Source organism: Bemisia tabaci, chromosome 3 (assembly GCF_918797505.1).
Source record: "Bemisia tabaci chromosome 3, PGI_BMITA_v3".
Classification (NCBI taxonomy): Eukaryota; Metazoa; Arthropoda; class Insecta; order Hemiptera; family Aleyrodidae; genus Bemisia; species Bemisia tabaci.
The window spans coordinates 43,802,134-43,814,635 of NC_092795.1; the positions used below are offsets into that span (position 1 = coordinate 43,802,134).

At 39.1% G+C, this 12,502-nt stretch overlaps 1 protein-coding gene across 1 annotated transcript; it reads left to right on the forward strand.

Annotated features, from left to right (window-relative positions):
- Positions 1-438: 438 nt before the first annotated feature.
- Positions 439-6,147, forward strand: LOC109030506 (uncharacterized). The gene is made up of 2 exons (XM_019041502.2): positions 439-915; positions 2,691-6,147. The coding sequence occupies exon 2, from the start codon at positions 2,985-2,987 to the stop codon at positions 4,206-4,208; it is 1,224 nt and encodes a 407-aa protein (XP_018897047.2). The 5' UTR covers positions 439-915; positions 2,691-2,984; the 3' UTR covers positions 4,209-6,147.
- The last annotated feature ends 6,355 nt before the right edge of the window (positions 6,148-12,502 follow it).

Consider the following 12,502-nt stretch of genomic DNA (forward strand, 5'->3'; position numbering starts at 1 on the left):
TCTTAGCAAATATTTCAACTTCAGTTAGTTTTAATTTTCTAGTTAGTTATGAGAGTAGCGAGTAAAACTCAATTCATGAGAAGGAAGCAAGTAAAAATTGACTTATATGGTCTCTTTTGGAAAGATTTGCCAAACAGCAGTAACGAATTGGATCTCATGTTCACCGAAAAGCGTGGTTTCCTTTTCTATGAGCATCGTCTAGTTTTACATCGGCTCTTCAAGAGTTCAACGAACTTATGAAGTCAAAATTAGCAATGTTCAGACTGAGAAACAAGACAGTCAAGTCACTATCATGCACGCATATTTTGCAGAGTGATTAGAGGGACCGACTTGAGTTTGCTTAGTTTATTTTGCCGTCTCATTACCCACCTTTGCAAAGCGTCGCTAAAGACCCAATAACAATGACTTGTTGGAAAATTATCTGAGGGTTACTAACTCACTCCAATAATTAATCACACCTCTAAGAATGATAAGCCCTTCAATTAGCGGAGAGTCTGATAATACTGGACGCGACGACATGTGTCATGTAGCCTAATAGCACGTAACCGCTGATTGATTTAATAGGAAATGTCCATCCTATTCTATTCACGGAGCGTGGTAAGTGGATAACACGATGGAGGGTGCATACTTTGTTTCGGAAAATTAAACGAGCTTAAACGCTGGAGTGACCGCCAGGAGATATTTTCCTCACATTTCTCGCGTCATATTTTTTTTAGTAGTTAAAGTATCATTTTTACCCCTCTGTTTTTTCCTGAGAAACAAATCTTGACCCGAAACATAATCAGTTTGGTTTTTGGCCGGAATATCGAACATACACCAGATTGCGACTTTAAATTTACTCCTAAAATTCTGGAAGAATCGCCTACTAGTGAATTACAGTCCCGATTACTTTTTCTTCGCTGAAATAGAATTGAGGTACGTTGTTGTTGTTTTATACATTTATTTATAGGTTCTTTAATAAAATAATATTTCCAGTTTCGCAAGCTCTTCCAAATTTTTCTTGTGCAATTTTGTTGTTAGACAAAACGTTACTTCGGATCTGGGTGTTTCCTTGGAAATTTTAAAACCACCTAGTGCGACACACACCAAAAAGAAACAAAGCTGGGTCATTAACACCTATAGCAGAGATCAATGAAAAATTAAGTACATACTAGCAATTTTCAAAGTAAAGTATTTATTAAATATTGTGGCAGTTCTAATATACGTCAAAAACCTATAAAAAAGAAGAAAAAACAAAAAAACTCTCCCTAAAGCCAAGGTTTGATGTGGTCAATATGATTATACATCCTTCTTCGGTAGCGTAGCCAGAGATTTTTTATTAGGTGTGAGAGAGGTGTATTACAGTGAAATATTCCTTAAATATCATGAGGAGAACTTATTTTGGGGAGAATTTTCCAGTCATGGTGTCAGGATTCAAACCTCCCTCCTACTGAAAACGCCATCGTGCAATTGAAGATATGCCGGAAACACTGATGCTTGAAGAGAAGGGTTTCGATTAAAAAATCCAGAGTGCCTGCAATTTTTCGTGTAGGCAACACGGACATCCTAGGAACACGAATAGTTGCATTTACTTAGGACTTAGGTGTTCGCATTTAGGAAGTTAAAGAGCCTTGAATTGGTCTTATTCTTGATAACTGAACACGTTCTGTGAGTGCAGTTGTTGTGTGTCGCCGTTGCATAGAAGATGAGATGTATTTTACCAATCCGAGTATTTTACCAATATGAAAGAATAAAAAAATTAAAGTAAATACACCAATTAAAAATTGTATGAACAAAATAGACGCTGGTTTTTGTGTTGTCTTTTCGTATGTTTTAGCCATTCATTACCTTCTTTGAAAATGTAATATTGAATTTATTTAAGAGATACACGCATCATATAATTTTTTTTTCTGCGCGTAAAAGCGTCGCCAGATAGCGTTATGTGTAGAATTGCTATCTGAAAAAATCTTTGAAGGTAATTTTAGTATAAATCATCGGAAGGAATCAGTATGCGACAAAATGTTTACACTTTACATCACGGTTTTTACAGAAAATTTCATTAACATGTAAATGATTTGTCCCAGACAACTTATTTTCAAGATTTGAAGTAACAAGTATTTAATACAATGGAGTACGTGTTCTCCTATATAGATTGAATTAGGTTTTAAATCGAGGGCAATGAGAAAAATTTCCCAAAAAAGATGAATAACGACCGCCTGAAAAACTAGCCTTCATCTTATGAATGTGAAAATGTGTATTGCTTTTTTAATTTAGTTTTTAATTTTTTTTTTTTTTCAATCGTGACAAAAGTCGGACAGCCATCTCGCTATGAAACGATGACATACTTATGCAATTTGAGAACAAAATTTATCAAATAAGGAAAAAACCAAGTTCCTTTGGATTTTAAACTCCAAACAATGCAAGCTCCTCCATGCAACCATTTGTGATCAAGGAATGTCCGTGTTACACTCGCGAAAAAGTGTAGGCACTCTGCCCTTCTTGATCACAACCTTTGACTGTAATTATTCGTGCTTTCAGTCTGAAATTGTATGGTATGGGAATGATTATTCTTTATTCGTCTTTTCATAATAGGTCACTTTACAGTTTAGAATAATATTATCAAAGAAAGCAAAAAAACCCTCTTATATCAATTATTCAGAACCTGAATTAATTCGAGAACCACTTTTGATAGTCTTTGTTTGATTTTACAGGAGGTCATAGAACACTCATGAAAAATTACGTTCAGTATTGGAAGGATTTCTTCGCACTATCACAGCTGGTTTTGCTCTCCTCACTGTGCGTGACACTTTCTTTCATATAAAAAAAACATAGCCGCAGGTAAATATCCGAAATCATATAATTTCTGGAGAACGAGCTGCAAGCAGAATCAGTGAAGCAACCGAGTCTTAAAATTTAACATTGAAGTTAGTGTAAGTTGCGATTCTACCCACGATACATTTTCACGCTTGATATTGACAGAAACACAAAATTAACTGTGTTATAATATGAAGGCGTTCATCACTCTCTCAATTATAGTGTTTGCCAGTAAAAACTTTGCCCAACAAGAAAATGCTGAAAATCTCGAGGCAGGAGCCCGAACGGGGACCCAATTACCTCCCCTTGCCTTCAACCCGCGGCTTCAGTTGGTCGACGTTTCAGGTGAGCATGAATTTAGACCCCCCGGAAAAGGGGATGAAAGAGGCCCATGTCCAGGGCTTAACGCTCTCGCCAACCACAACTACCTCCCTCGCAACGGAGTCGGTAGCATCCAGCAGTTCATCGAGGCCACAAACCGTGTGTACGGGTTGGGAATCGACATCGGAACGATTCTCGCCGTCTACGGGTCCGTATTCGTTGGCGATCTGACCAAGTGGAGTATAGGGGGTCCATCGAAAGACGTTAAACTTCCCGGTGTCCAGGGCCTTTTGAACGAACCCAAAGGCCTTTCGTTCAGCCACAATAAGTACGAGGGCGACTCCTCACCGACCCGCGGGGATCTTTATCTCTTCGGCGACGCAGCAAGGCTCCAGATGTCCCAGTTCAAGGATCTCTACTTCCGCAACACGAAATACGACTTGGACATGATCAACGCTTTCCACTCACGACGCTTCGAGCAAAGCAAACGTTCGAACCCTTACTTCTTCCGGGGCCCCCTCACGGGAGTCGTCGTCACGCCGGCTGCCTACTTCTTCATTTTCAGGCTGATGGCCAACAGGACTGCGGAGCACCCCGAGGGAATCCTCACCCGGAATGTTTTAAAATCGTTTTTCGGTGTCACAGGGGACGACAAAAATTTGAGGTATTTTCCGGGCCACGAGCGCATCCCGCACAATTGGTACAGACGCGCGATCGGAAATGAATACACGAATGTATTCTTCGCCACCGACTTGTTGAAAACCGCCCTCAAGTACCCCAAGTTCCTCTCCATCGGCGGTAACACCGGCACCACTAACTCGATGACCCTAGTCGACCCTGCGAATATCACGGGAGGGTTGTACAACGTCCGTAATCTGCGCCAGGGTAACAATGCTGCCTGCTTCGGGATCCAGTTTGCCCAGTTAGCCATGCCGGACCTACTCAAGGACACCATCAGCGATCTTACGAAGAGTGTCTTGGAGACCGTCAACACTTTGGTTCAGAATGCCACGGCCGATCTTAAATGCCCGCAATTGAAGACTTACAGCACGGAACCATTCAACAAGTACCCCGGCTATACCAGATCTCTTTGACTTGGGTTCCGTTTAATACTTGTATTTGTAGGTAGAATGAATAAAATACTATAAAAAAAACAATTTAAAAAGCGGGTAACAAGGCTAAAATTTTACATACACAAAACCAAAACGTTTCGGCTGAAAATTTAGCCATCCTCAGTTGCATGAATCAAAATAAAAATGGTTAAAAATCTAAAATAGTACCTGATAAGTACCTTTCAATTGGGAATGTTGTTATTATACAACAACATAACATAATAACAACATTCCCAATTGAAAGGTACTTATCAGGTACTATTTTAAATTTTTAACCATTTTTATTTTGATTTATGCAACTGAGGATGGTTGAATTTTCAGCCGAAACGTTTTGGTTCTGTGTACGTGAAATTTTAGCCTTGTTACCCACTTTTTAAATTGTTTTTTCACTGTATATCTTGTCACGGGCTGCAGAGCATCTATCATATTTAATGAATAAAATAATTACTGGTGGACCTTGTAAAAAGATTCTTCAATCAACCGCTAAGATACGTGCAAAGTTCGATAAACTCAGAACACTCAATGAGTTAATACTCCGGCCTCGGTCATGGAGGCGGTTCAGAGCAAAAGGTACACTTAGGTCAAAGTTTCCTACGAATCATTTTTGGCCGGAGAGTAAAGGAACCTAAAAGCAGCCCGATTTGCACCTGTTTCAGTCATGCGAAATCATTTATAGAATAATAATAACTACAACCATTTCATGTGTATATTTAGAAACTCACTCAAATAATCTGCGGGAAGTTTACTCTTGGGGATCTTAAGTTAACCGCCTGGTAAAAATTGGCAGTAGAATGTGTGTTCCAAAATACTAAAGACCTAAAGCCGGCTGTAAGATTTCCAATAGTTCCTGTAGCCGGCTGTACAATTTCTTATACCCTTTTATATCCGATGGCGATTAAGCAACAGCCAGACGATAAAGTTTATGCTAAACGTTACTAAATACGGACACTAGGACTTAGTTAGTTATTGGACTACCGCTCTCTTTTTGTGCCGTAGTATCTTGATTTATTTTGCAAAGAAAGCTCCGTACTTTTGAAGGATGCCTGTCATTCTTAATACGTTGGAGCGCCTTCAATTTCTTATGATATTGTGCAATACCTCTGGTGTGAAATAGTTGCTTCAGACGCCGTGGCACGATTCTGCGCGGCGGGCGGGCAGAGAGCGCGAAACGCGCATTGGCGCCTACAAACCTAACAGGGATACTTCACGCATTGCGCAATGCGTGAAGTATCCCTGTTAGGTTTGCAGGCGCCAGTGCGTCGCCGCTCCACTTTGTGTTGGGCTCTAATATTTAATCTCGCGGAGTCAGCGTTATTCAACTCATGATTTTGAAATGACTGCACACTCTGTATGGACTATTCTCATTTTAATTGATGAAAAAAAAAAAAAAAAAAAAATATGTTTTAAAGGAAAGTATAATGTGTGTTTTGTAATTATAAAGGTAGTTCCGTATCAAACTTAATGATTTCCGGAGCAAACGAATTTCTACACAATTTCTTATAGCCTTTCATAGCCATTGGTGATAAAGTGTAAAGCCCGGTGATAGGAACTATAGCCCGACTTTATACTTTTTTATAGCCTCGTATAGCGCGGCTATATGATTTGCTCCGCTTTCTACAGCCAGCTATATGATTTTCAATAGCCTTCTTTAGTCGGCTATAAGAACTCCTATGGTATTTTGAAACGCAGCTCCTATCGCCAATTTTTACCGAGGAAACGCATTCATTAATGTTTGCCCGGGATGATGTAATTCAATTCTTATCCATCAGTAGTAAAATTAGTGCAAAGGAAAAGTTGGGTAAGGAGGTAGACAGCATCTTCCCCGGCTAAAACTTCCAAGGAGCATATTTACGAAAACAAATGATAAAATTGAACCTAATTGTACATGTAATTACGAAGTAAAAATTGATTCGGGTTATAAGTTGTTGCGTTTATTTATCCATCCCTCTGAAAATAATCATCGTTATATTTAAGATTTGTAGGATAGAAATATTTGATAGGGCTACAGGTAAATATATAGGCGGGACAGGAAGTTTTGTTTTCCCGCTCCCATTCTCATTTTTTTTTTTTTTTTTTGCGAGAGCACTGAAGTTTTGTTTTCCCGCTCCCATTCTCATTTTTTTTTTTTTTTTTTTGCGAGAGTACTCATGTAACGAAACGTACCAAAAGTTACGTGCATATATTTGAAACTATGCCTCTTTTCACCATTACACTCGCACTGAAGATCCCATCTACTCTCAGCTCCTCATGTATCCTCTGTATCAAACATGTAGAGGGAGGAGAAACTGATAGGTATCATAACATCAAACGAAAGCCAACCGCTCACTATTGAAGAGGTGTAACTTTTGCAAAAACCATTCCCTCCATAACGCATTAAACGGGTACGGACAAATAACCTTTGTGGCCATGCACCATGACTTCAAACGAGGGCCACCCATTTACTATTTGGACGTGTTTCTGCCAAACGGAACTATGCGCATTAAGACATGAACCCTGAGACCCATAAGAATACATGCATAACAGGGCTCACGTCTTAATGCACATAGCTCCGTTTGGAAGCAATACATCCATTCAGAGGTGACACGTTTACCCAAGTCATTTCTCCCATTATTCAATTAATTGGTACGGACTACGAACTTTCGTAGACCAACGTCACCCATTAAATAAACAAATCTCCAGCTTTGAAGTCTAACGACGATTATTCATGGTGGATTGGCCTGCGAATCGACTGGGTTGGGACGAGGGGCGAGCGATCAAAGTTAATCCGATATACACCCCCCCCCCCCCCCGAAATGCATCGACTGCACACGACGTAAACCCGACAACACTCAAATGAATTGGCCCAGACTATGATAAGCTCCAAAACTGGGGGACGAGGGGAGGTAGACGGGGAGTCTCCCCCTATGCCAGCTTAATACGCCATGACCAAATGTTTCACAAAGAGTTGACAAAACAAACCCTTGACCCCCGCCGCATCCCTCGCCTGTGGCCTAATTAATCTCATTCGTGGATAGAGCACTATTAATCTGTTTACCAACTGACGCCGGATAGCAAGTGCATCATGCATTTGATCAAAATCTTTCATCTAAACTTGAAATTTTCAAAGTTGCAATCACTGGGAATCGGGATATCTTCCTTTTTCTTAATTAGACACATTAGAAGGCATAAACAGACAAATAAACGTATCCCGATAAGAGGGTGCTTCGCTGCCCTCTGACCGCTTCGCGCCTCAGGTTTTATGCGTCACCTGTTACTTTATGATTTCTTATTGAGTAAGATTTGAAGATGGTACGTTGAAAACTGTCATATTTTCTAAGAAACGAAAAAGAAGCCAAAGCATTTAGATTCCGTTACTTTGATCTTTATTGTATAAATTGCTCGTGCTAATTATTCTTCGTTCAAAATGTTCAACCTTATTTCGTGATACACAAGTTAATACATAACGTGTATACTTTTAATCTCTGATGATGACTAAAAATCTGAAGAGGCTCTAAGCAATAGAAGTTTACTTACGCAGCATATCGGTTTCTTTTTCGTTTCCCATTCTCAATAGGTAAGTTCCCTTATTGTTACATTCAAAACTTTCACAGACATTTAAATCAAATGAAAAAGTTTTTTTTCTCTATTTTTCATAGATTGGAGAAAATACGATTATTTTTATAGTTATTGGAAAAATACGATTACTTTTATAATTCGGGCATAAAAAGATTATTTTTATATTTGGACAAAATACGATTATTTTTACAGTTTGGTTTACCAATTTCCGGCATGCTCAATCTTTATGGAGCATAGTTTAGAGCGGGTCTGATTTTCAAGTGTCATTCCCACGAATAAGTCTTGGGCCACGAGTAAGTTCTTCGCACTTTTTCGAATTGCTTAAAAGGATTAAAAAAGTTTTATAATATAAAAGGACCTCCCATAAGATGGTTCTAGTTTGGTCTCTTTTGTGATATGCAGGATTTCATCGACATGTAGCTAAAATGAAATCTTTAGGTGGTACAAGTTTCTAGGGTAGAAATAGGTCTCAAAGCAGAGAAAAGTAAGCATTTGGTTTCAGTTCAATGATAGTTTCAATGCTTGTAATTTTACATTGTTTAACCTTTCAAATATGCCTGCATGTGCACTGTGTGTAAACTTTGCGTTGACTTACAGCTTTTAAAATGGCAATGCCGTCCCATAGATAATTTATAGATTTCCGGAGGGATTTTGCGCCGGAAATATCGGAGATTGTTGTTGGCTTGACCACATAAGCCTTGACCCGTTATCAATGATGAGTTAAAAATTCAGCCATTTAATAGCAAATGCTGCATTGTTGCAATATCTCAATTTATGCTGATGATAAACGTAACTTGATCAATTTAGCAGTAAAATTCTTAAAACGATTTTGTGTGATCACGTATTTGAATAAATAGGCAAGGAATAAAAGTCGAAAAAGTAATAATTAAGTAATCCAGAAGATCAAAATGGTGTAGGCAAAATCTGACCATCTCCAAATTAAAAAGCCACTTTGGGACCGATTCTTCCTAGGATTATACTTTGAGCCTCTTGTTGCCCCTGGTAAAAATTGGCGATAAGAGCTGCGTTTCAAAATACCATAGGAATTCTTATAGCCGACTGAAGAAGGCTACAGAAAATCATATAGCTGGCTGTAGAATGCGGAGAAAATCATACGGCCGGGCTATACGAAGCGATAAAAAATTATCTAGCCGGGCTATAGTTCCTATCCCGGGCTTTACACTTTATCGCCTGGCTGTTGCTTTTTCGCCATCGATTATAAAAGGCTGTAAGAAATTGTTTAGAAATTCGTGTACTATTGGAAATCATTAAGTTTGATACGGAACCACCTTAATATTGACAAAACACACATTATATTTTCCGTTAATACATATTTTTTTTCATCAATTAAAATGAGAATAATCCATACAGGATGTAAAAACATTTCAAAATCATGAGTTGAATAACGCTGACTCCGCCAGATTAAATATTAGAGCCTAACACAAAGTGGAGCGGCGACGCACTGGCGCCTACAAACCTAACAGGGATACTTCACGCATTGCGCAACGCGCGAAGTATCCCTGTTAGGTTTGTAGGCGCCAATGCGTTTCGCGCTGGCTGCCTGCTGCGCCGCAGCGTGCCACGGCGCTTGAAGCAACTATTTCACACCAGAGGTATTGCACAGTATCATACGAAACTGAAGGCGCTCTAATATATTACTAACTAGGGGGCTACGCCCCCTGGCCGCTACGCGGCCCAACCCCCTGAAGGCGCTCCGCGCCATTAATGGGCCGCTTCGCGGCCCTCTTTTTACCCTCCTATCAGTGTTAGTTTTATTTTTCCCCTAAACAATTACGATATGAGGTATACTTTAATTTTAAACTTTACTTAAAATTACTTTAAAATTAAAAGGACGCGTTTCGGAATGACTGCTTGATGAAATATTGCAATAAAACAATGAACAATGATAGTCAGGTAATAATTAAGGTTTCATGAGTCGGGGATCGAACCTACACCGAGTTCAAAGTGGACGCATTCGACGTCTTAGACGACTCGGTCACCGCTCGACGTGAGGGTTTGGATGCGAATCTTGTGTAGATAAGTGTAGAGCTGATGCGCAGGCTACACAACTACTGCGCAACCTCCTCGACCACTGCGCATCCTCCCGCGCATAGCGGTAGCAGTACCGGAGCATTCTATAAACTCACTCACTTTTATAACGTGATTTTAAAATAACCTGGGTCCTTTTTCCAAAATCTGATTACAGCGGGCTCATCTAGGGCCTATTACCTGTCGATTTACGCAAAAATCATGGAAATCGGCCCGGTAGAACGCTCAAACGAACTATGACAAAAAGTATAAATTTACATTGTTTAAATGGGAGAATTCGCAACTTCACCACGTAATATAAAAAAACCTGGGCCATATTTTGAAAATCTGAAAAGAGTTGGCTTATCTAGAGACAATTGCCCGTCGATAACCGCAAAAATCATGAAAATCGGCCCGGTAGAACGCTGGAACTAAGCGTCACCAGTTTCGCAAAATTAGGAGGTTTTGGAGCTTATAGTATAGATGGCAGGCACCCATCAAAAGTATGGAGCTTTCCTCGCAAAATAAATCAAGATACTACGGCCCAAAAAGAGAGCAGTATTCCAAAAACTCACTAAGTCCTAGCATCCGTAATTAGTAACGTTCAGCATACCCTTTATCGCCTGGCTGTTGCTTAATCGCCATCGGCTATAAAAGGCTATAAAAAATTGTGTAGCCGGCTATAGAAGCTATTGGAAATAATACAGCCGGCTGTAGGTCTATGGTATTTTGGAACACAGATTCTACTGCCAATTTTTATCCGTGGCGCTAGCGGTAGCTAACGAAATTTTAAAAAGGTAGAGTACGGAAACAAAGTTCTCTAAAAACCATACTTAAAAGTCGGTTACGATTTTTATGTTTAAATGAGATTAAAAAATATAGCTAAAATATTACCTGAGTCCTAAAAATACAATTGGTAGCCGTCCACAAAACAGCCTTTCATATCTAAAAAAGTCAAAATTGATTTAATAATACAGGAGGTTAGAGGGAGGGGTATACGGACATTTTGGGACGCAGCGTACCCAAAAAAGTCAAACCAAACAGGATTTATGGTGCTTCAAAGGTTGATGTTAAAAACTTAGCTTAGAGGAAAATCTGTTTAAAAATTCTTATTGGCAAAGTTCAAGACACAAAATTACCGATATAATAACAAAACTTTACGCCTTTTTCCCTCTTATTTAAAACGATCGAAACCGATGAGAGCTTTGCAAGGAAGCATGAAAATCCAATTTTTCGACACAGCTAGATGAAAACCGCTCTACTGAAAGTTTTTTTACTTGTCTTGAAGTCTCCTTCGTCGTGAACGGCTGGACGGTCACACATGCTTTCAAAACTTGACCTATATTCGGAAGAAAAATGTCGTAATTTTATCATCATTCCGGCAACAGAGGATCCTCCCAGAGTTTGGAACTCAAAGCGGTGGCGACCAGCGAAGAAACGTTGGCACAGGTGCGCCCTTTTCTCACAGATTTATTTAATTTTACGAAGAGAGCCGAGCAGTGATGCCAAATGATGAGATTAATCCCGTGTCCTTCATGACAGGCATTAAGATACCACTATGGGTTAGGCAGAGGTGTGTTGAGAGAAAAATATTATCCTGTTGTTGCGTTTCAAGTGTTTCAACCATTACAGAAAAATGAAAAAAAGAGGGAAAGTAGACTAAGTTTATTAATAAAGTAGAAGTTAAAGAATAAGTTTCTAATAGACGGGCACGAGCCCAAAAAATCATGAGCTCCGGCTTTCGTTAATCACATAGAACTCTGGGGCTCATGAGTTGCTATAGACATATAAGCCCGTCCAACAGAAACCAATTCAATTATTGATTTTTTTTTTTTTTTTTTTTTTTTTTTTTTTTTTTTTTAATTTATAAAAAGAAGACGCGACTGGATGTCGTGTTGAACTAAATAACCATCGTTTTACAGCAATTACAAAGGACATGTGGTGTAGAGTCCTGTTGTAATAAATGCTCGACCTCTAACCACACGATAAGGTGGGATAGTTTTCCCCTTTACTAGTAGCCTTGGTACCTGAGCCGCGCCTTTCCCTACGCGAGTTTTCCGGCCGAAACAGTGATGAGCAGATAGTAAGTCAAAAGTTTGAAATTCATAAATATGTAAACATACATACATGAATATGTAATTCCGTTTACGTGTTCCTGCCAATAATTGTTTGGATTAAAGTGGAATTTTATTGGATGTTTAAATATATCTAGGAAGGTTCGGCCAGGCGAGTAAACTATTCAATATGCCACGATGGTTCTTGAATTTCAAGGAATGACAAGAACAGAAGCCTCAACTTCATGCACAAAAGAACTAAGGGTACTTTATTTTTTTTTAACAGGAAGTAACTGGATAAGGTATATAACGTAGCGCAAGACTTAACTCTCCTTGAAAAAAATCTACGCCTGCCTTGTCTTTTATTCCTCAACAGGTAATTCTGGCTAGATTTTGGAAATAAAAGAGATCCTATAGTAAAAAAGAATGTCCCATTTCAAATTCTTGCATAAATGCATTTGGTACCCTCTCTTAAAAATTTACTTCTGAATACTCATCCTGTGAAACTTTTTGAATTTATGCGCTCCACTAATCTCAAAATTTAACCTTTCCCCTCAACCCTTTTGTATTTTTAGTGATATCTCCATGTAAATTTATTACTGTTACTGCCCTCTTTAGAGGTGTAAATGGCCTTAGATG

Excerpts from the sequence above, each read along its gene's own strand:
- LOC109030506 (XM_019041502.2), top strand. The coding sequence starts at position 2,985 with ATGAAGGCGTTCATCACTCTCTCAATTATAGTGTTTGCCAGTAAAAAC.